General features: G+C 39.6%; 3 protein-coding genes across 3 annotated transcripts; 1 reads left to right on the top strand and 2 right to left on the bottom strand.

Moving 5' to 3' along the window:
* Positions 1 to 1,109: 1,109 nt before the first annotated feature.
* LOC129728571 (uncharacterized) lies at positions 1,110 to 1,706 on the bottom strand. The gene has a single exon (XM_055687018.1). The coding sequence runs from the start codon at positions 1,704 to 1,706 to the stop codon at positions 1,110 to 1,112; it is 597 nt and encodes a 198-aa protein (XP_055542993.1).
* Positions 1,707 to 2,251: 545 nt separating this feature from the next.
* On the top strand, positions 2,252 to 3,076 carry LOC129728569 (uncharacterized). The gene has a single exon (XM_055687017.1). The coding sequence runs from the start codon at positions 2,252 to 2,254 to the stop codon at positions 3,074 to 3,076; it is 825 nt and encodes a 274-aa protein (XP_055542992.1).
* A 311-nt stretch (positions 3,077 to 3,387) lies between these two features.
* LOC129728568 (uncharacterized) lies at positions 3,388 to 8,623 on the bottom strand. Its single transcript, XM_055687016.1, has 4 exons — positions 8,333 to 8,623; positions 7,214 to 8,256; positions 6,191 to 7,145; positions 3,388 to 3,510 (listed from the first exon to the last, which is right to left on the bottom strand). The coding sequence occupies exons 1-4, from the start codon at positions 8,621 to 8,623 to the stop codon at positions 3,388 to 3,390; spliced, it is 2,412 nt and encodes an 803-aa protein (XP_055542991.1).
* Between the last annotated feature and the right edge of the window lie 11,453 nt (positions 8,624 to 20,076).

Genomic DNA, 20,076 nt, shown 5'->3' with positions numbered 1-20,076 from the left:
TATCGTTGTTTGCGTATCGCCTTAGGTTGCATGCAGTCGACCCATACGATGAGTCTGGAGGTCTAAGCTGGAGTTTTATGACATTGTATTTCAATAACATGTCCCAAAATATTAACCCTTCTTCGAGTATTCCAAATCGTGTCAGCTTATTAAATACTTCTGATTCTACTGTGTTTTTCGATACATCCATGATAGAAGAAACTCGTGGAATGCCGAATTTTCCAATAAATATCGTAACATCAACTGCGACAATATGTTCTACACTGACGGTCTCCCATAAGCTCGATAATCCTGCTTCTGTTTACGTCGCAGTATTAGCTGCAATTCAGTACACCCTAGGGATTATCGAAAAAATGCCCACGGACCATTATATATATATATATATATATATATATATATATATATATATATATATATATATATATATATATATATATATATATATATATATATATATATATATATATATATATATATATATATATATATTGTTCGCACTGGAACGTCTTGTGGTGGACTGTAAACACCAGAGGGGAACGGAGTTTGCAATTGGCTCAAAATGAACTCTAATTAGTCCTGAAAAGAACTGGGGGAATTGCTTTTTGTTCAGCTCCAAAGGAAGAAGAATGCAGGAAAAACAACTTTGCTGCTATGCTACCAACTATTTATTCTCTTCTTTGGTCTTCTGCTACTGCTGCTACGATGTGAATGGTTGCGCGACAAAAAAACTGAATGAAAGCTTTCCCTTTCAGAGGGTTCTTTTATAGCAGCTGCGGTGGCTCGCATAGATGCTGCTTGATGCTGATTGGTCGTGGTTAGTTTTGGTGGGGAGACGGAACATCCTCCCCCGGTTGCGGAACTCGGCGATCGTCGAAGTTTCCAACTAATCGGTTGTCCTCATTCGGTAGAATTGATACCTTGTTGATTGGACGTCGAAAATGTTGACCGTTGGAGAAGACATCTACTGCTCGTACAAGCCCATCATCGCCAGGGTAGACTTCTTCGATGCGACCTAGTTTCCAATTGAGAGGAGGTTGATTTCGATCATGCAGTAGCACAATCATGCCGACACGAACGTTGGGCATCTCTCGTAGGTACGTTTTCCTGGGTTATAGGGTGTTTAAATAGTCTCGGCTCCAAGCACGCCAAAATTGTTCACGGAGAAGTTGGAGATGCTGCCAGCGGCTCAAACGAGAAACCTTGACATCTTCTAACGATGGTTCAGCGGGAGCTGTAAGTGGTCGACCGATGAGGTTGTGACCTGGCGTGATCACAAGTGGATCTGCTGGATCATTGGAGATGGTAAACAGCGGTCTGGAGTTCATGACAGCCTCAATCTGTGCTAAGACTGTAGCCAGTTCCTCAAAAGTTAACTTCACGTTACCGACAATACGTTTAAGATGAGTTTTGCAGGATTTCACCGCCGCTTCCCACAAGCCGCCAAATTCAGGGGCATCTGATGGGATGAAGTGCCACTCGATTTCACGGCTGCTACAGAAAGGCTGAATCGACTCAACGAATTGTTGATTATGGAATTGTTGGTACAATGTTCTTAATTCATGGTTGGCGCCTCGGAAGTTAGAAGCATTATCCGAGTGCAACTCACGAATCATGCCCCGTCGAGCAATCAGTCGTCGAAGAGAAGCCAGGAAAGCATCGGTGCTCAAATCGGACACGGCCTTCAGGTGAACAGCCTTAGTCGTCATACAAACGTACACTGCTACGTACGATTTCACTATTGCAGGTCGACGTGATCCTTGTTTCGTCCAAAAGGGCCCGGCATAGTCGACACCTGTTACGGCGAACGGAAGGTTCTACTCTAGACTCTGGTAGGTTTCCCATTAGCTGACTGGTAGTAGTAGGGCTGGTACGGAAACATCTGACGCAACGACGGGTGATGAAACGAATGGTAGATCTTGCGTTTAGAAGCCAATATCGCTGTCTCATGGCATTCAAAAATTTCTGGCAACGCTGCTGCTTATAGTACGTTTGTTGTGAATTGATGATTAGTTTTTTCGCTTTTAAACTGTGTTATATTCTGCTGATCGTTTCGGTCTTTCGTTAATTGGCTTGTTTATCAACTACGTTTGATCTGTAAAGTGGAGTACTGAAGATTATCGGTGTCCGTGTCGCATATTTCACTTATTGATTCCTCGCATCTAAAAATCAGCCATACTACATTGTGACCGCCTACAATAGGCTGAAGCTGTGATCACATCCAACGCTGCGAAAAAGTTTGCAAACACCAGCAATGGAAAATAAAAAACAGTGCGGCGCTTGTGAATTGGTGATCAACGATCTAGAGCCTTTACGCTGCGGGTTCTGCGAAACATTGTTTCACATCAGCCAGCAGTGCTGTGGCATTAATCTTCGACCGTGCAGAGATATATTTGCGCAAGGCAAAGTTTTGTTTATCTGCCCCGAATGCAGGAGTTTGCTAAACGGAAGAAGCATCCGTGCCTACATGGCCGATTTAGATTCTTCCCAATCGAACAGCACAAACGGCTTTGCCACGCAATTACAACAACTATCTGGCCTGGTTGAAGCGTTAAGCAAAAAAGTGGACAACATTTCTTCTGCCTCGACACAAAACAAATATTCTGCTGCTTCGCCTTTGCTCGGTTTACCAAGTGAGAGTGGAACACCAGTTTGGCCGAGATTGAGTGCAAAACGTCGTCGCGGTGATTATGACCAATCCACTCGTCCAGCTTCCAATAAAGGCACAAAAGCAATTGATTTTGAAAATCTTTCGGTGCCTTTTATCATGCCTGCTGCTCCGAAACCAGTGTTCTGGATTTATTTGTCTGGATTTCAACCATTGATATCCGATGATGATGTCAAAAAAATCGTTTCTCGCTGTTTGGACATAAATGACCCAATAAATGTAACTCGTCTTGTGCCGAAAGGAAAGGATGTTTCACAAATGACTTTCCTGTCTTTTAAAATTGGTCTTGATCCGTCGATAAAACAACAGGCCCTCAACGCTGAAATTTGGCCAGCTGGTTTGATGTTTAGGGAGTTTATGGACCAGCCAAAAAACCCGATACGGCCGATGAACATTGCGACCCGGCAATAACATTTGCCGAAACACCTTGCGTAAACCTCTGTAACGACAATTCAAATAAATTGCGATGTAACGTGGATGTCAGGAACCAACTGGTTCCTGCCAAAGGCGAGTATTTAATGATTTTTGAACTTCCCCCCGCACTCAATGACTGTACCTTGCAGCGCAGCAGCGATTGTGTGGACGGGCACATCTGGACCTTCTACCAAAATGTACGCGGCTTGAGAACTAAGATTAACGACCTGCTTCTAGCAGCGACCAACTGCAACTATGACGTGATCATCATGACCGAGACTGGATTAGACAATAGCATCACCTCGCAGCTACTTTTTGGTGCAGGCTTCAATGTTTTTCGTTGTGATCGGAGCCCAGCCAACAGCAACAAAGTTCGCTTCGGTGGCCTTTTGATCGCTATTGCGCAACAATATGCCAGCCGTGAAGTACCACTATCATGCGGACAAAGTTTGGAACAAGTTTGTGTCTCTGCGACAATTAAGGGAAAGAAGTTTTATTTGTGCGCAATCTACATTCCACCGGACAAAAGCCAAGACGTGAGTGTAATCAATAAGTATATTTCCTCAATGCATGAGCTTTGCGAAAAATGTCTTCCTAATGACGCTGTTTTGGTGTGTGGAGATTTTAATCAACCACGAATGCGTTGGAGCCTTATTGAGGATTGTGTTCAATGCGATTCTCTTCGACTACCGGCGGCTAGCAGCACTCTTTTGGATGGAATGGATTATTTGTGCCTCCACCAAAGAAACCTAATCTGCAACTCGCTCAATCGCACTCTTGATTTAGTTTTTTGTACGCCCAATTGTGAAGCCGTTGTTCATAACTGCTCCGTTCCGCTTCTACCCGTTGACTCACATCATCCCCCGCTCGAGATAATTCTTCCAATACCAGCAGTATGTGAAGAATCAGTTGAAACTCGAAATGAGCGGCCGTTGAACTTCCGTAAAATAGATTTTTGCGGCTCTTTCACAATATTTGCCCACCATTGACTGGAATGCGATTTTACCGAATGATGTTGATGAAATGGCAGAATCGTTCTGCTCTATATTGAACAATTGGCTGACTGCGAATGTTCCGCGAATCCGTCCCCCGAGGTCACCCGCCTGGGGCACTCACCGTTTAAGTGAATTAAAACGTGCGCGCAATACTTGTCAACGGAATTTACGGCGTTTCAGAAATCCTGGCAATCATAAGAAGTTTCAATTGGCTAGTAAAGCATATCGACTTATGAATTCCTGTCTCTATAAATCATACGTACTAAGAGTACAGATAAGCTTAACGAGAAATCCACGTGATTTTTGCCGTTTTATTGATTCCAAGCGAAAATGTCCTGTGATACCAAAGAATGTCTATTTCAATGAGACCACATCAGCTGATGTTACGCATTCTTGCCAGTTGTTTGCTGAGCATTTTGCATCAGTCTTCTCAAAGAATCCTGCTTCAAGAACGGAGATAAGTGACGCCATCCGCGATGTTCCCGTTGACTTAATCGATCTCAACGCATTTGCTGTGGATGTAGCAACGGTTTTGACTGCAGCGAAAAAATTAAAACGATCGTTCGCTCCTGGTCCTGATGGTCTGCCAGCTGTTGTGATATGCCGGTGTATTGCCTCTTTAGCGCTACCATTGAGTATTATTTTCAACCGTTCGTTCCAGCAGATGAAATTCCCTCGCATCTGGAAGCAGTCTTTTATGACTCCTGTTTTGAAACGTGGTGATCGTTACAATGTGATTAATTATCGAGGGATCACGAGCCTATCCGCAGCCTCAAAACTTTTGGAAATTATAGTGCGTGAAACTATGCTCGATGTCACGAAAAGCTATATCTCAATTGACCAACACGGCTTTATGCCTGGTAGATCGGTTACAACGAATTTAATGAAATTTACGTCAGAATGTATAATTAATATGGAGAAAAAAACGCAAGTCGATGCTATATATACAGATTTAAAGGCAGCTTTTGACAAAGTTGACCATCAAATACTGCTGAACAAGTTGTCTCGGCTTGGGTTTTCTACTCAATTGGTGTCCTGGCTAGAATCATACTTAACGAATCGTGAACTTCGGGTACGGATTAATGGTTGCGTATCGAGGGCATTTACAAACGATTCCGGTGTCTCCCAAGGTAGTAATCTTGGTCCGCTACTATTCATTCTATTCTTCAATGATGCTGCTTTGATTTTGAATAGAGGTTGTTTTAAATTGGTGTATGCTGACGATTTGAAGTTATATGCTGTTATACAAACGCAGGAGGACTGTCGCCGTTTACAAACCTGTCTAAGTTTGTTTGTTGATTGGTGCCACAGAAACAAATTGATTGTTAGCATGGAGAAATGTCAAGTCATCTCGTTCCATCGTGAATCACAACCAATTATCCATGATTATCATATTGACGGCATTACGCTCACCAGAGTAACCGAAGTGACTGATTTGGGTATCCTGTTGGACTCGAAAATGACATTTGATTTGCACCGCTCAGGGTTGATTTCTAAAGCAACAAGACAGTTGGGATTTGTATCCAAGGTGGCTAAGGACTAAGCCGCATTGTTGGAAGGCATTGTACTGTGCAATTGTACGACCGATTTTAGAAAATGCTAGTATTGTATGGAACCCCTACCAGATCACGTGGAATCTTAGGATAGAACGGGTTCAAAAACGGTTTATTCGTTTGGCACTGCGGAACTTACCATGGAGAAACCCCGACAACTTGTCACCATACCCTGATAGATGCCGACTACTGGGCTTAGACACTCTGGAACGCCGAAGAAAAATACAACAATGTTTGTTCATCGCTAAGCTACTAAATGGAGAATTAGATGCCCCGGCACTGCTCCAAATGGTAAATTTTCGTGTCCCGAACAGAAATCTCCGAAACGCAACATTACTGCAACCTGTCTTTCACCGCACTTTGTTCAGAAAAAATGAACCATTCACAGCGTGTGTTCGTGGCTTTACCGCTGTTGAAGACCACTTCCAGTTTGACGAACCAACCCGATATTTTATAAGTAGACTCAAAACTGTGATTAGTTAGTAATTTATTCATTAAGACTATTTATTGTCAGATGGATTATTCAAATACAAATACAAATACAAAAGTCCAGTTTGTCCTACGTGGAGTAACTCGATGTGCATCTGTTGTACTAGCAGCCGCACCACCGGATCCTTATCCGGCAATATTATAGGATGACGATTCTCGAAAGGTTGTTGCGAGCGATCCAACCGACCACCCACGCGGAGAAGCTTATTGACGTAAACCGGGCGTAAATTACCAAGTTTTCGGCACGGTTGATTGGTAACAACGCGCTTGATTTCATCGGCAAAATGGAACTGCTGTACGACATATGCAATGGTTTCCGTGGATTGGCGTAGCTCACTGACGGTTAAATGTGTCCCAAGCTCACGTTCGGCACGCTTCTTCTCACAATTCTTAGCGAAGCGCAAAATGTATCCCACGACTCGTTGAATTTTATGGAAACTACTTTGCTTGTAGAAATGGGCCAGCAAACCATCATCGTTTGACACTGTCACCATGGATTTAAGTTCTGGTAGCTCTTCATCAGGTATAGTTTCGGGCACGTCTACTTCATACTTTTCCCTATTCAGGAATTCGGGACCGCTCCACCAGAGCGGATTGTTCTGAAGATACTCAGGAAGTTGGCCTCGGGAGATGATATCGGCTGGGTTTTGCTGCGATCTGACATGCTTCCATCGATGCTCACTAGTCTGCTCTTGAATCAGAGCGATTCTATTGCGCACGTACTGTTGAAGTTGATTCAGTGGTTTTTTAATCCATGCTAAAACAATCGTACTGTCAGACCACAGTACTGTTTCCTGGATTTTCATCGTTAATGCTGGCAACACCTTCTGCATTAGTCTGGATAGCAATAAAGCGGCACACAGTTCCTTCCGCGGAATGGAGAGTTCTTCCAAGGGGGCCAGTTTTGATTTACTGGTTAGAAGACAAAGCGAGGCCGGCCCATCGGCAAATAGACTTCGGAGGTAAATGCATGCTCCATATGCTACTGTAGAAGCATCTGAAAAACCATGTACGTCATAGGTTACCGCACTGTCGGAGAGCACGCATCTTGGAATCTCGATATCATTTAAATGAATCAATGACTTTGTAACTCTTGCCACTGTTCCTTTATGTTGTCGTCCACAGGATCATCCCATCCAATCTTAGCTTGCCACTGTTGCTGCGCTAGAAGTTTCGCCTTCACTATTACCGGTGACACCAGGCCTAGGGGATCAAAGAACTTAGCGATTTCTGAATACAGTATTCGTTTCGTCAACAATTTTGGGACCGATGGATTCGTATGATTTGCGATGGAAAGTGAATCTGTGGTAGGATTCCAACGCAATCCGAGCACTTTAATAGCTGAATTCACACCACGGTTTTCGGAAGCATCCATTTTCTCCTGCTCATCGACCGGTATGTGCTCGAGGAACTCTTGCGAGTTGGAACACCACTTATGTATAGGGAAGCCTCCCTGGTGAAGAAGCTGCTTCAGCTGGTTCTGCGCCTCAAGGGCCTGTTCCACTGAGTCTGCACCCGAGAGTACATCATCCATGTACGTCTCTTCCTTTACTATGCGCGTAGCAATAGGAAATTCTCTACCGTCCTCTTCGGCAAGTTGCAGTAAACATCTTGTTGCTTGGTACGGTGCCGAGGCAGTGCCGTACGTGACAGTGCATAATTCCAACACGCGCAAAGGTAACGACGGCTTTTCTCTCCAGAAAATTCTCAAAAATCGACGGTCCGATGGAGCTGCGAGTATCTGGCGGTACATTTTAGAAATGTCTGCGGTGAAGGCCACTCTAAACGTACGGAATCGTAGCACAATATGGTATAAGTCGTTTTGTACTACTGGGCCGATCTGAAGCACATCATTAAGGGAAACTTCCAATGGTGAAGATTTTGCGCTTGCGTCGAACACGACACGGTATTTCGTGCTCGAGCTGGACGGCCGCAGTACTGCATGGTGCGGGAGGTAATACACTTGTTGGTTTGGTACGTCCTCCGACTCGGCTACCTCACGACAATGACCTAAAGACTCATATTCCCGGATGAAGTTTACGTACTGGGTTTGCAGCTCAGGGTTTCGAATCAATCGTTTCTCCAGCATGAGAAATCGCTTCAAGGCCAGACAACGACAATTACCCAGCTGGGAAAGATTCTTTGAATGGTAGCTTGACAATAAACCTTCCTGTTTCATTACGTTGGTAAGTGGAAAGAAAATGTGCCTCACATGCTATTTCGGCTGTTGACAGTTTTGGAACGTTAGGCACTTCTTCTGTTTGCCAGAACTGTTGCATTTTTCGCTCGATGTCTTCGACGGTTGTGTGCGAATACTGGAGGGACACGTTGACTACGTGTGGATCAATGATGACACCAGCTACGACCCATCCGAAGTGAGTGTCTCGTAGCTGTGGTAATCCATCGGCAAGATGAATCGAACTCGGTTTGAGGATGTCGAAAAATAGTTCTCCACCAATAAGCAAATCAACTTTTTCGGGTGTATGGAACTCAGGATCGACAAGCATTATTCCGTCAGGGATCATCCATTGCGAGATGTCAATTTTGGAGGTTGGGATTATGCCCGTTACTCTCGGGGTAACTAGACATTCTAGCTCGGCGTGGTAAGCAGACACGCGGGAACGGAACTGTACTTTCACCTTATCACGGGCGTGGGTACGTAAAGCATTGATACCCACGATAGGAACGTTGGCTGGTTTCTCAGGAGGCCTAGGCGGTTGGCCATTTCTTCGGTTACGAAATTCACCTGAGAACCACTGTCCAACAGAACACGACACAGGTGCGGTTGACTGTTTATGTCGAAGACCTCTACTAGCGCAGTTTGTAGTAACACTTTTTTGGCGGATTTCGTAAAAAACGAGGAGCAAGTGGTTGAAATAGGTGGCTCAACCAGAGCAGGTGTTTGCTGTGCAGTAGCTTGGTTTGGAACGGCAATAACCGATGGCTGATTTGCCATTTCAACAGGAGCAGAAACATTGGATCTGGATTCTTTGTTGATGACTCCATCGTGGTGAAGTAATGTGTGATGACGGCGTTGGCATTTGTGACACGCTTTATCGGAAGGACAATTCTTGGCTCTATGTCCTTTGCGAAGACAGTTATAACATACTCCAGCAGCTCGAATCTTCTCGTTCTTCTGGGCAAGTGTAAGGTTGGATAGGGCTGAGCACTGGACATTTCGATGTGAACCGCCGCAAATGTCACAAACACAGGCAAGTGTAAGGTTGGATAGGGCTGAGCACTGGACATTTCGATGTGAACCGCCGCAAATGTCACAAACAAGCGTAGATTGTGATGACCTAGTCGAAACGGCATAGCTTTTCTGTGGCTGAATCTTTGATTGGAAAGGAACTTGCTTCGATTTGATTGGAGCAGCAGCTGCCTGGAAAGCAGTTTCGCAATTGTCTAGGATTTGGCACCTAGTTTTCAGATACTCTATGGTTTGCTTGTACTTCGGGAGTTCTCCCTTTTTCATTGTAGATTCCCAAGATTGACGTGTGGTACTATCTAATGCCGAAACGATGAGGAATACAAAAAAATGCTCTGCAGTACCGTTGATTTCTTGATCGAGATAACGAAGTCTTTCGATATGATTGGTCGCTTCATTCACGAGGGCACGTAGTTCTTTATACGATGGTGATGACATTGTCTTCAAGGATAACAATCCGCGGTAATGAGTCTCGATAATCGCACGCTTGTTGTCGTAGCGATCCATAAGTACATCCCAGGCTTGTTTGTAATTACCTTCACTCAGAATTTTAGCATCCAGAGCTCCGGCGGCATTTCCAATAAGCGCTTTATCAAGATGATATAGCTTAATTGCATCTGTATCCCCGGAGTTTGCCATCAGATCATTAAAAATAGCCTTAAACTTCGGCCATGCGGCATAACTTCCGTCAAATGTTGGAATTGGCATCTTTAATGGTTGCTGTTGAATAATAACTGGTTGAGCTGGTTGGTTTATTGGAGATTCTGGCACCGCTGTATTCTTTGCTGCCAAAAGTAACTCCTCTACGGCATTGCACACGTCATTATATATGCTCTCGAACCCAGCATATTCCTCTTCTTGCTGATCCAAAGCATCGTCCGATACAAAGGAAAGTACCTTACTGTGGAATCCACTGTACTCCGAATATACAGCAGACAGATTTTTCGACAGCACATTTAATTGTGCCAATCCAATATTAGAATTAGTGATAAGTGTACGTTGAATCCGCACCAACTTTTGTTTCACTTGTGAGCGCTGACGGCACACAACACGATATTTATTCTCGTTGTCGGGATTCATAGTAATTCCTTCTTCGAATCCATGAAACGACGCAGATCCGTCACTATCATCGTTTACTTCAAACGCGCGCGAACACGTTCAAACACGTTTACTTTTGCTTTTACGCTTTAGCCACAATCGCAGTTGCTGTAGCAGGTTCTTCTACCTACGGGCGAGTTGATAGCACAGAGCGACTGCGTTTTCAATTCTCTTTTGGTTTGGCTTTCCCTTTCAGAGGGTTCTTTTATAGCAGCTGCGGTGGCTCGCATAGATGCTGCTTGATGCTGATTGGTCGTGGTTAGTTTTGGTGGGGAGACGGAACACATATATATATATATATATATATATATATATATATATATATATATATATATATATATATATATATATATATATATGTATATATATATATATATATATGTATATATATATATATATATATATATATATATATATATATATATATATATATATATATATATATATATATATATATATATATATATATATATATATATATATATATATATATATATATATATATATATATATATATATATATATATATATATATATATATATATATAATATATATTAGGGTGGGGAATCGTTATATGGAAAATGAAACTTGATAGCAGAAAACCAGAACCAAGTTTTTTTTGTTCTATTTGGGGCCCCAAACAATCCTTAATTTATCGGAAGTCGATTGGCTTTGTCTCCGCTTGGCGCATTGCATTTCAAATTTATATGGAGTTTTGTATGGAAAAACCAACTTTTATGCATTTTCCATTCTAAAGAGCTCAAAATGGCTCAAACCAAAGGTTTCATAACTTCAAATGGTAGGTTTTTCGATGCCCAACAACTTGGCCGAAGACACTAAAGAGCTAGGGTGTCCCAAAAAATACTAGAGCTGTTCAAAGTTGAGTATGTCGAAATTTATGTTGCAAATCATTTTTTCTGCCAACACTGCCAGTGTACCGGCGTCAGTCAGATTTCCATCAAAAGTAACCTCTGAAATACGTTGTAGATTCTTTCTACGCCTAGAATATTGACACTAAATTTGTTTGCTTGATCCAGCTGAGTGTACCAACTTGTAACGACAGGTTATTACTGATGGGAATCCTACTGACGCCGGTACAATTGGTAATGTTGCAGAAAACAAGATTTTCTGCATTTAAATCGACATACTCAACTTTGAACAGCTATAGCTCTTTTTGGGACATCCTAGCTCTTCAGTGTCTTCTGCTAAGTTGTTAGGCATCTAAAATACTATACTTTAACAAAATGTAGTTCATTATTAGAGCATTATTGAGCTCTCTAGAAAAATAAATGCAAAAAAGTAGGTGTTCCCATATAAATTTTCATACAAATTTTGAATGCAATGCGCCAAGCGGAGACAAAACCAATCGACTTCCGGTAAGTTTAGGGTTGTGTGGGGCCCCAAAAGGAACCAAAAAACTTGGTTCTGGAAAATCGATCACTTTTCCTCACCCTAATTATATATATATATATATATATATATATATATATATATATATATATATATATATAAATATATATATATATATATATATATATATATATATATATATATATATATTTATATATATATATATATATATATATATATATATATATATATATATATATATATATATATATATTTATATAGGTCCGTGGGCATTTTTCCGATAATCTCCTGTAACAGACCACGCTGTCGTCTGCAAGTTGTCTAATCGTGCATGAATTTGCAGCTCTAAAACTATTTGAGAGGTGGCTGATATATACATATATATATATATATATATATATATATATATATATATATAATATATATATATATATATATATATATTATATATATATATATATATATATATATATGTATCAGCCGCCTTTCAAATAGTTTTAGAGCTGCAAATTCATGCACGATTAGACAACTTGCAGACGACAGCGTGGTCTCTGTTACAGGAGCCAAAGCTGCCGATTTTCAAGGACCATTGCAAGATACCTTGGACAATTTGTCTGCTTGGGCTTTACAGCTAGGTATCGAATTCTCTCCGGAGAAGACTGAGATAGTAGTTTTTTTTTAGGAAGCATGAACCTGCTCAGCTCCAGCCACAATTAATGGGTAAAACGATTTCTCAGGTTTTGGTACACAAGTATCTTGGTGTCTGGTTCGACTCTAAAGGCACTTGGGGTTGTCACATTAGGTATCTGATGAAAAAATGTCAACAAAGAGTGAGATTTTTTCGTACCATAACCGGATCATGGTGGGTAGTAGAGATGGTCGGGTACGGGTATTTTTACCCGTGTAACGTAAAAAAATATTTCACGGGTTCGGGTCGAGTACGGGTAATTTAAAAACCATGGCTTCGGGTTCGGGTCGGGTACAGGTTTGAAAAATTCTCAATTGGTCGGGTGCGGGTCCGGGGTACGGGTAATTTGATTTTCGTGCATTATGAGAATTTAATTTTTAACATCTCAAACCTAGGTGTTTTCTTAGTGTAGATTGGAAAGATCGAACAAGAAATTGCCCATTCTCACTCAACGAGAGATTGGCCAATACCTATTCTAACAGTTGTCGGCAGTGTTTGCACCAAGGGAATGACATCATGCTATCTCTTTCTAATGTGAAAGTCAATAGTTCTTCCTGCAACCGTTTTGAGTTAACCCTCTAGTACCCAAGTTAATTTCTAAACGGGCTTCGGTAAAATCACTATGAATCATTATAAACACTTTTTAAGTACATATTGAAGCTTTTCAAAACATCGACTGAAGCCCGCCAAATGGCGGTATTGGGCACTAGAGGGTTAAATGGAATTCTTGCCAGGCTTTTTTCATATCTGTGAGGAAAACCGCGGAGCATTGCACAGTAAGGCAACTAAATACAAAGGCTGGTTAAATAAAAACGTGTGGATAAATGCGACAAAAATATGGTATTTACTTAATTTTGGGGTGCTGAACACCAATCTTCATTCCATTTTTTATTTGAGGCCGTCTATAAAGCACGTGACCTTATTATTAATGATTTTGGCATTTTTCCCCTTAGGACTCGATTATCCGGAAACTCGATTATCCGAAATTTTAGACTCGATTATCCGGAATTTTATTTTTTGGTGTTCGTTGACAATTTTTATTCCGAAATTTTGTATTTACCACTCCTTCTGGCATATTTGTTACCATTTAAGTCACTTCCATGTTTGGGACATGTCAATCATAATCAATGTCCAATTTATTTATTTTGATTCTCAAGATTTTACCCCTTTTGCCTCAGAAATAACTTCTGGTTACGCCACTTCATCATACAAGTAAAAAAGAAAAGAAATATTTATTTTATGTTCGTTAATCGCAAAATTTCAGCATTTTTCGTGTGATTCGATTATCCGGAAAACTCGATTATCCGGAATGAAAATTTTCTGGCTGTTCGGATAATCGAGTCGACCTGTACAAACTAACTACGAATCAACTTTACTTTGACACCAAAAAAAACCAAGCTATCATTGAAGCTGTTTCAAAGTAATGAATTTTTTTTAAAACATGTGTCAAAAAACGTCAGTATGCCAAACTTCGAAAAGTCATAAAAAAACAGATCTCATGATATTGCACCCACGTTTTGGATTTAGGCATTTGAATGTTATAGAAATAAAGGAAAAATATTATGAAACAGCTGACGTAAAAAAATCTCAGGCGGATTGTGCATTAGATGTTTGGTACGAAGCAAATATGTATATGAGATTTGATAGCGATAGCATAGTCTTTGTTTGCACTGTGACCAGGGATGTACAGAAATATCTGTGTTATACCGATTTTTAGATTGAATCGATGACACCGGATCTGTACTAAAAAATTACAGGTTTTTGGCAAATGCAAATGAATTATTATTTTTTTCTCAAGTTATAAACAATATTAACTTTGACTTTATTATAATATTAAGATTTCAGATTGCTGCGATGTTCACATAAAACTCGTCTTTCTTTAACTTTACCAGACATGCACTTTTCATAGTGGACCTCTTTCTTAATAGTGGACCATCCGCCTGGAACTCTGGGTTCATTAACATGCGTTCACATTCACACTCGGTTTTTGTCTAACTCCGGCCATCATCTCGAGAAACCACATATGACAATAAGTGCATATAACGTGCGAGGTACCCAGGTATTTTGAAAAAAAAAAAAATCCAAGACGGGTCGGGTACGAGTCGGGTTCAAGCAATTTCGGCGTTGTTTTTCTTTCGAGTACGGGTCGGGTACGGGTAGTTGGAATAGATATTTTTCGGGTTCGGGTCGGGTACGGGTATTTTAAACAAACCAGACTACGGGTTCGGGTCGGGTACGGGTTTGAAAATTTTCGATTAGTCGGGTACGGGTCGGGTACGGGTAACAAATTTCCCATACCCGACCATCTCTAGTGGGTAGCCCACCCAGGAGACCTTATAAGGCTTTACCAAACAACGATATTGTCTGTGATTGAGTACGGGTGTTTCTGCTTCCGCTCCGCAGCCAACACACATTAGATCAAACTAGAGCGAATACAATATCGTTGTTTGCGTATCGCCTTAGGTTGCATGCAGTCGACCCATACGATGAGTCTGGAGGTCTTAGCTGGAGTTTTATGACATTGTATTTCAATAACATGTCCCAAAATATTAACCCTTCTTCGAATATTCCAAATCGTGTCAGCTTATTAAATACTTCTGATTCTACTGTGTTTTTCGATACACTCCATGATAGAAGAACTCGTGGAATGCCGAATTTCCCAATAAATATCGTAACATCAACCTCGCGACAATATGTTCTACACTGACGGTCTCCCATAAGCTCGATAATCTGCTTCTGTTTACGTCGCAGTATAAGCTGCAATTCAGTACACCCTAGGGATTATCGGAAAAATGCCCACGGACCTATATAAATATATATATATATATATATAATATATATATATATATATATATATATATATATATATATATATATATATATATATATATATATATATATATATATATATTATATATATATATGTATATATATATATATATATATATATATATATATATATATATATATATATATATATATATATATATATATATATATATATATATATATATATATATTTAGTATATATATATATATATATATATATATATATATATATATATATATTATATATATATATATATATATATATATAATAAGGGTGAGGAAAAGTGATCGATTTCAGGTTGTTCCTTAAAACTTACAAAGAATCAAAACCCAAAGACTGTTTAAAACTAGCTGCTTTGATCAAAGTTCGAAATTAGGAGTCATTATGATAGAGAAACTATTTATTTAGTACAAATATTACGTCAAATTTCAAACACTATGCTCCAATTCCTTCAAATACAACATCAATATTCTGAAATCCAAAGAATGGATTTACCAAAAAATAAGCGAACTGGAAATATGATACAGATTTTAAAAAATATACCGCATCCCGACGGGACTTGAACCCGCAATCTCCCTGTCTCCGGCATGGTGTTTTGACACTAGCGCGTTGTCATAGGTTTCTCCTTTTATCTTTTCTAGTCCGGAATTACGTATGAAATCTGCAATAAGTAATTTTTTTACATGATTTGTCATTTTTTCTGTGAAAGTATGAAATTGAGTCAACTAAGTCTAAATTGAGTTGGGTGGGAGAGTTCGACTGTAGATGGTATCAATAATTGGGATTTCGGCTTAGCCATAATCACAATGACTGCTAAGCGGAATCCCAATTCTAAAATTGAGTATTTTCAGTTTCGTGTGTAAGAATATCGGTCACACGCTCAAGGAAATGCAACAACAATGCACAGTGGTACAGTAAGGCAATTTAGGCGGACATGAGGTTTTCGATGCGATTTTTTGGTTTTAGATTCATAGTTTTTTCTAAGAAGTTGTTTCTTATAGCTAGTCCTTTATTTATGTGCAAATAAAAATTAGGGTGGTCCTAAAATCGGCGAAATAAGAAAATAACTTTTTTATTTGCAGAAGTAACTGTATGCATTTTTCGGCACAGTTAACTTATTTTAAGCAACAAAAAAAACTCTTTTGTAACTATCAAATTGACTGACATAGAGCAGTTTTACGTGAGCAGCTTTGAGTGGGTTTTGAAAAAACAGTTTTTTGGTTCTATTTTTTTCAGTTGAAATTTAATAACAGAGTTTTCTTCGGATGACCTCAAGAGCTTAAAAATTTGTTTTATTGAACATTTTATTGAAAAATAGATTCTCTTCACCTATATAACATATCGACAATGTTTTTCCGTCAAAAGTCGCGTATTTTTGTGTTCTACCGAAAAAGTAGGAGGTTGTATCCAAGACACGACCGCATGAATGACGTAGAACTACGTACACTATTAACAAATGCAATGAGTGTTTCATTACCCTAGTAACACAACTGTTTTTATCAAAGTTTTATAGCGCTTTTTTGGCTGTATTGAGCGCTATAAAACTTTGATAAAACCAATATTTTTACTTGGGTAATGAGTTATAATGTCTACTAATGAAGGGTTGTGAATTTCGTGAACCGGATTCAGCAGTTAGCAGATCGTGCCGAGTTAAAAACCATACACAGCACACACACACAAATCATACCATATCATAGACACACACATCATACCATATCATTATACCATACACACATCATACCATATCATACACACATACACACATGATACCATATCATACACACAAAGCAAGCAAGCGACCAATCAGAGGACGTTATTTTTATTTCAACTAGGCTTGACAATTTTCAATAGTGCAATAGTTTGTAGATTCAAACAACATTTTTCTGCATTTGGGCAGATGCGTGAATAATTTAATTTAATTTAATAAATAACGAAGTTGCTTATAATTATTTGATTTACAACTTCAAGGGGTTCAATGACAAATTTAAGAGAAATAAATCAATTAAAAGATCAAGAATTGCTCGAAAATCAATTTTTGTAAAAACCATTTAACCGATATGAACTAACCAAAATGGTTTTCTCATTTTTTCACTACTTTCAATAATTTAGACACAAAAATATCCTTTTGGAAGACCTCATGTCACCAGTGGGACGGTTTCAGCGAGAATTGCTCACATATACATGCAAATAACATTAATTTCTTTCAAATATATGATGCGATTTTGTTTTTGATCGTGGTATAATCGATTTGTACTCATATACTGCGTATAAATATTTAAATTGTTAATGTCAACTTTAGTCAATAGATTTCTAATAATTTATAGTTAAATGTTATTCCTTATACATTAATTTGTATGATCTTATCAGTGAGAATGAAATTCTTTAACACAGTTGATATTACTGATCTTTTCTAAGGGGCATCCAATGAATGGGCAAATACCAATCAATATGGGTTCTTGAAACCTGGATTATACCCAGTGGCCAGAATCCGACCTCAAACCCCATTTTTAATCCAGATGACCATTTCTGGTTGCCTGATAGTCATAAAATCCATCATAAAATTGCCGAACTGCCTAATCTGGGTATTTCGATGGCAAAGATGGCGACAGTTTCCGATCAACAACCTAAAGTGACAAATATCATCCAATATGATTTGGGGTAGCGATATGATACCCGGAGGACAGAAATCATCTTTAGACGCCATTTTAAATTACTAGACAGTAGCTTCCGGTTTCTGGAAACCAATCTAAGAGGGACAAACATTACGCAATGTGAGTTTTTCAGTACCTGGGATGATGCTCAGAGGCCAGGAATCAATTCCATACTTTATTTTGAAATCCGAATTTGCGACTTCCGGTTTCTGGAAAACTCCCTTCAATAGACAAATATAATCCAATAAATATAAATCCACTTTTTTCGAACTAAATTTCTATTTTTAACAACGGCTTTCACCCGTTAACATTCAAGTTCATTAAGCAGACAATGTGTGCAGTAGGGAAAGCGAAAATTAAGCGAACTGGAAATATGATACAGATTTAGAAAAATATACCGCATCTCGACGGGACTTGAACCCGCAATCTTCCTGTTTTCGGCATGGTGTTTTGACCAATTAAACTACGGGGGACGGTGGTACTGTTCCACAATCTATATGCGTATCACATTCCACTGCCAACTTTCTCTATTGCTCATCCCTAACTACACACACTGCTGTGCAAGCGTTATTTATAGACTGAAAGGAATGTCTCATCACACACAGAAGAGTCAGCTGATCCTGATAACTCTTATAGACCTGTGTGATCGAGACCAAATTCAGTCTGAGTCGTGCTTAGCATTGGCCAAAATCTGCAAAAGTATCGATGCTCGAGTATCGATAATTTTCTTTTGGTCGTATCGATACCAGGTTGACATGGAACGCGGATCATCGATATCAGCTGTATCGATATTCTACCTGCTACTTAAAACAGGTCTATGGAAAGCGGCAATTTTTTTTATCTTCATTACGGTCAGTCAGAGATGGCAGATGTTTTTGAAAAGTTTGCAACTGCTCGGAAAACTGACAAAATTTGCTTGAAATTTGAAAAAAAAAAATCTGGCCGTGATTTGAAGAAAAAAATGCGTTTGCGTGGGCAAAAGTCTGCAGAAATCTGCAAAGATTTTGAAAAAGTCTGCGCAAGTATAAAGAAACTTTGACAAAAATCTACAGAAATCTGAGTTTTGCAGGCAAATCTGCACATTTGGTATCCCTGCGGTCAATAGACCTAAAGGGACCACGGTGGGAATTATATGTCGCATACAAATCAGTGCAATAGCATAAGCGCGTCTGCGGCCTGATTTGAAATTTCGGGCAGCACAAAAGCTCTGGCGTTTTATTCTCTGACGAGTTATCCGTTTTACAAACAAATGTTGCATTTTTGTCTTTAAACTGATCACTCTCATATTCAAACATAGCAAAAAGATTTTAGAACGGTTTTCTTAGTAATCTTTTCAACTGAATTTAGTCATATTTTACGCGTTTTCATGAAAAATTTGAGACGAAACCCCTGCATAAAAAGACTGCTGTATAATTATTGGAATATTAAGCCATTCCCCACAAAATGCTTGTCAGGTGAGTGACGCGGCAATTCCGGTTTTGCTCTGCGTAGACAGTATTGTCAGTTGCGAAACAATTTTTCTCGCAAGAGGCACGAAAACCATCTTAAAAGTGCGCGGGTATATGCAATCTGTTGGTGACTTTTACAAAAAGAGTTAAATTTCCGCGCAGCTTGTTTAAGACATTCAGGCAATTGGTTGTATCCGTAAACTCTCCGATTTTATAGTTTCCCTTCAGTATCGAAAAAATATCGGGGCGAAAGTATCGATCCAGCTTAATATCAACGTCAGTTGACTCGATAAAAAATACCGATATTCAGGCCCCATGGTATCGATACCAAAGGTATCGATACGGTATCGGCCAATGCTAGTCGTGCTTGCAAGTGCGACACAACAACAGAAGGTGCTCCGTAGGGCTAAATTTCGCTTATTTTTCGCTTTCCTCACTGCACACATTGTCTGCTTAATTAACTTAAATGTTAACGATAAAAGTCGTTGTTAAAAATAGAAATTTGGTTCGAAAAATTTAGCCCTACGGAGCACATTCCGTTGTTGTGTCGCACTTGTGGAACAATACCACCGTCCCCCGTAGTTTAATAGGTCAAAACACCGTATCGATACGGTATTGGCCAATGCTAGTCGTGCTTGCAAGTGCGACACAACAACAGAAGGTGC

Source organism: Wyeomyia smithii, chromosome 3 (genome assembly GCF_029784165.1).
Source record: "Wyeomyia smithii strain HCP4-BCI-WySm-NY-G18 chromosome 3, ASM2978416v1, whole genome shotgun sequence".
NCBI lineage: Eukaryota > Metazoa > Arthropoda > Insecta > Diptera > Culicidae > Wyeomyia > Wyeomyia smithii.
Note: the sequence above shows the minus strand (reverse complement) of the source record. Positions and strands in the feature narration are given on the sequence as shown.

Excerpts from the sequence above, each read along its gene's own strand:
- LOC129728571 (XM_055687018.1), bottom strand. The coding sequence starts at position 1,706 with ATGACGACTAAGGCTGTTCACCTGAAGGCCGTGTCCGATTTGAGCACC.
- LOC129728569 (XM_055687017.1), top strand. The coding sequence starts at position 2,252 with ATGGAAAATAAAAAACAGTGCGGCGCTTGTGAATTGGTGATCAACGAT.
- LOC129728568 (XM_055687016.1), bottom strand. The coding sequence starts at position 8,623 with ATGCTTGTCGATCCTGAGTTCCATACACCCGAAAAAGTTGATTTGCTT. Across the intron at positions 8,257-8,332 it reads AACTGTCAACAGCCGAAATA|AATCTTTCCCAGCTGGGTAA; the intron begins GCATGTGAGGCA and ends TACCATTCAAAG. Across the intron at positions 3,511-6,190 it reads TGCACATCGAGTTACTCCAC|TGGTACTTCACGGCTGGCAT; the intron begins GTAGGACAAACT and ends TCCGCATGATAG.